The sequence below is a fragment of the Egretta garzetta genome, unplaced genomic scaffold (assembly GCF_000687185.1).
Source record: "Egretta garzetta isolate BGI_Z169 unplaced genomic scaffold, ASM68718v1 scaffold190, whole genome shotgun sequence".
Classification (NCBI taxonomy): Eukaryota; Metazoa; Chordata; class Aves; order Pelecaniformes; family Ardeidae; genus Egretta; species Egretta garzetta.
Genome location: NW_009258272.1, coordinates 800,153 through 801,160, shown reverse-complemented (window position 1 = coordinate 801,160; position 1,008 = coordinate 800,153). Strand labels below are relative to the sequence as shown.

The following is a 1,008-nucleotide window of genomic DNA, read 5'->3' as shown; positions in this document are numbered from 1 at the left end:
CTTCCCCTTCACCCATGCCATCCCCGAGGGCGGGCGCGTCCCCTTCTCTGCCACCCTCAAGTGCAAGGCCGGCTTGCAGGTCAGCGTGAGTAGCCCCCTGGACCCCGTGATGCCACCATGCTGGTCCCCACCATTGGCAGTGGCAGCCTGGTGGGTTTGTCCCACACTGCCAGTAGCAGAGCCCAGCTGGGAGAAGCATCCCATCCCCAAAGAGCTGGGGGCTCCCAGCCCTGTCCCCTTGCTGGGGTGCAGGTTCCACCCCCACCTCATCTCAACCTACACCTCTACAGAACACCACCATCTTCGAGGGGGTCCTGGAAGTGACGGTGAAGGATGGCTGGTGGCCGCCCAACAGTGAGTTTGGGGCAGGGGAGGGGGCCAGGGATGGGAAGGGGACCTCCCCCCGCAGCGTGGTGGTGCTGACAGCCTTGTCCTCCCGCAGACCGTGGGCTAGGGCTAGCCGCTGTCCTGGGCATCACCTTCGGCGCCTTCCTCATTGGGGCACTCCTCACCGCTGGGCTCTGGTGCATCTATTCACGCACTCGTGAGTATTCACTGCCCCTGGGGACCCCCATGGTGGGATGGGGGGGCCACACGCCTGGCCCCTCCAGCCCAAAGCTCCCTGGCCAAGGTTCCCAGGTGAGCCAGGGACCAGGCTGCTGTGTTGCCATCATCCGTACGGTCCTCCTGGCAATGCCACCGGGGAATAACCCTATTGAGGGTGGCCATGGCTTCCCAGGGTCCCCCCTACTGCCCTGGGGTCCCCCCTGCCTTCCCTCCTACTCCTGGTGCCACTATGGCCCCCCATGCCCATCTCCATCCTGGGGCTCAGGGGCCATCTGGGGAGTAATCCAGGAGGATTCATGCTTGGGGGCTGGAAGGTCCCATGGGGATGAGCCATGGCCACCGCTGGCCACCCTGAGTCTGATTTCCCTTTGCTGTTTCTCCCCCCGGCCCTGCGGCACATGGCCTGAGCCAGGTCCCACCTCCAAACTGCAGCCAGTTTCC

The 1,008-nt window shown here is 64.9% G+C and overlaps 1 protein-coding gene across 1 annotated transcript in view; it reads left to right on the top strand.

Annotated features, from left to right (window-relative positions):
- The window catches only part of ENG (endoglin), a 22,354-nt gene that overhangs the window by 20,738 nt on the left and 608 nt on the right, over positions 1 to 1,008 (top strand). Inside the window, exons 18-21 of the mRNA XM_035889967.1 lie at positions 5 to 79; positions 291 to 354; positions 443 to 544; positions 980 to 1,002. Of these exons, the coding sequence (XP_035745860.1) occupies positions 5 to 79; positions 291 to 354; positions 443 to 544; positions 980 to 1,002 (264 nt within the window). The remainder of the gene's footprint in view (positions 1 to 4; positions 80 to 290; positions 355 to 442; positions 545 to 979; positions 1,003 to 1,008) is intronic.